Here is a 1,110-nt window from a genome sequence, read left to right on the forward strand (position 1 = left end):
ATTATCAAAGTATGGACATAATAACTATTTTATACTAAATAAAGAACTCACGAAAACTTTCCAAAAGGAACAGAACATAAATATCCTTCCAATGAATGAGATACCAGAAATTGAAGAAATTCGCAGTGGTTCAGAGAAACAAGAGAGCAGAAAAGTATTGGTTATGAAAAAGGCCCTAACTTTATTCCCTCTTGTGTGCGAGAGATTTCTAAGGGATGAAAAATGGATTGAATTGCTGAGAGCAGTGAATGCTAGTTTAGCTGTTATTAATGGATTATTTGTGACAAACTGTCTTACAATAATTGCTTATGAATTGTCAATTCCGTTTGTTCTGACAGGATCTGAGATACTTCCTAATCTTCATCGTATACCATGGAACCCCAGTGTTTTTCCAAACAGCTTCCTCTCATCCTTCGATAAAATGACATATTCAGAAAAGTTAATAAGTACTTTGGTTGCTATTGTAGACTACACTATTCCTCCTCCTGTAGCGCCTACACACAGTGTCAAAACGTATGCAAAAGACAAACCTGATATTTCATTCATAGATTTGCTACATCAGGCACAATTTTATCTTATTGAAAAAGATGTACTTCTAGATTATCCGCTGCCCCAACTTCCAAATGTAAGATATGTTGGTGGCCTGGCAGCAAAACATTCATTGCCTTTGAAGGGAGAGTTAATAAAATTCGTAAATGCTTCTACGAATGGAATAGTTGTGGTGTCATTTGGCAGTAATGTCAATGATTTCCCTGCTGTTCAGCTAGAAAAACTACAGAGCGCATTGAAACAAATAAAATATGATGTTGTGTGGAGACAGAAGAAAACATCATTTTCTCATAAGAATATTTATATCAGTGATTGGGTACCACAAAATGATCTGCTTGGCCATCCTAGAACTAAATTATTTGTTACTCATTGTGGAAATAGCGGTCAGTTTGAAGCTTTGTTCCATGGTGTGCCAATGCTGGGAATACCTTTATTTACAGACCAATTTTATAACTCTCGCAGAATGACCGAGAAAGGATACGGATTGTCACTAGATATAGAGAACTTTACTCCGGAGGAATTAATAGAGAAAATAAAAGAACTGATTGAAAATAAAACATA

General features: G+C 35.4%; 1 protein-coding gene across 1 annotated transcript; it reads left to right on the forward strand.

Moving 5' to 3' along the window:
• Nucleotides 1–6: 6 nt before the first annotated feature.
• On the forward strand, nt 7–1,105 carry LOC128249077 (UDP-glucuronosyltransferase 1A5-like; the record flags this gene model as incomplete). Its single annotated transcript, XM_052971746.1, has 1 exon — nt 7–1,105. A coding segment is annotated over exon 1 (1,014 nt), but the record flags the coding sequence as incomplete, so codon positions are not given.
• Nucleotides 1,106–1,110: the final 5 nt, after the last annotated feature.

Source organism: Octopus bimaculoides, chromosome 11 (assembly GCF_001194135.2).
Source record: "Octopus bimaculoides isolate UCB-OBI-ISO-001 chromosome 11, ASM119413v2, whole genome shotgun sequence".
Taxonomy (NCBI): Eukaryota; Metazoa; Mollusca; class Cephalopoda; order Octopoda; family Octopodidae; genus Octopus; species Octopus bimaculoides.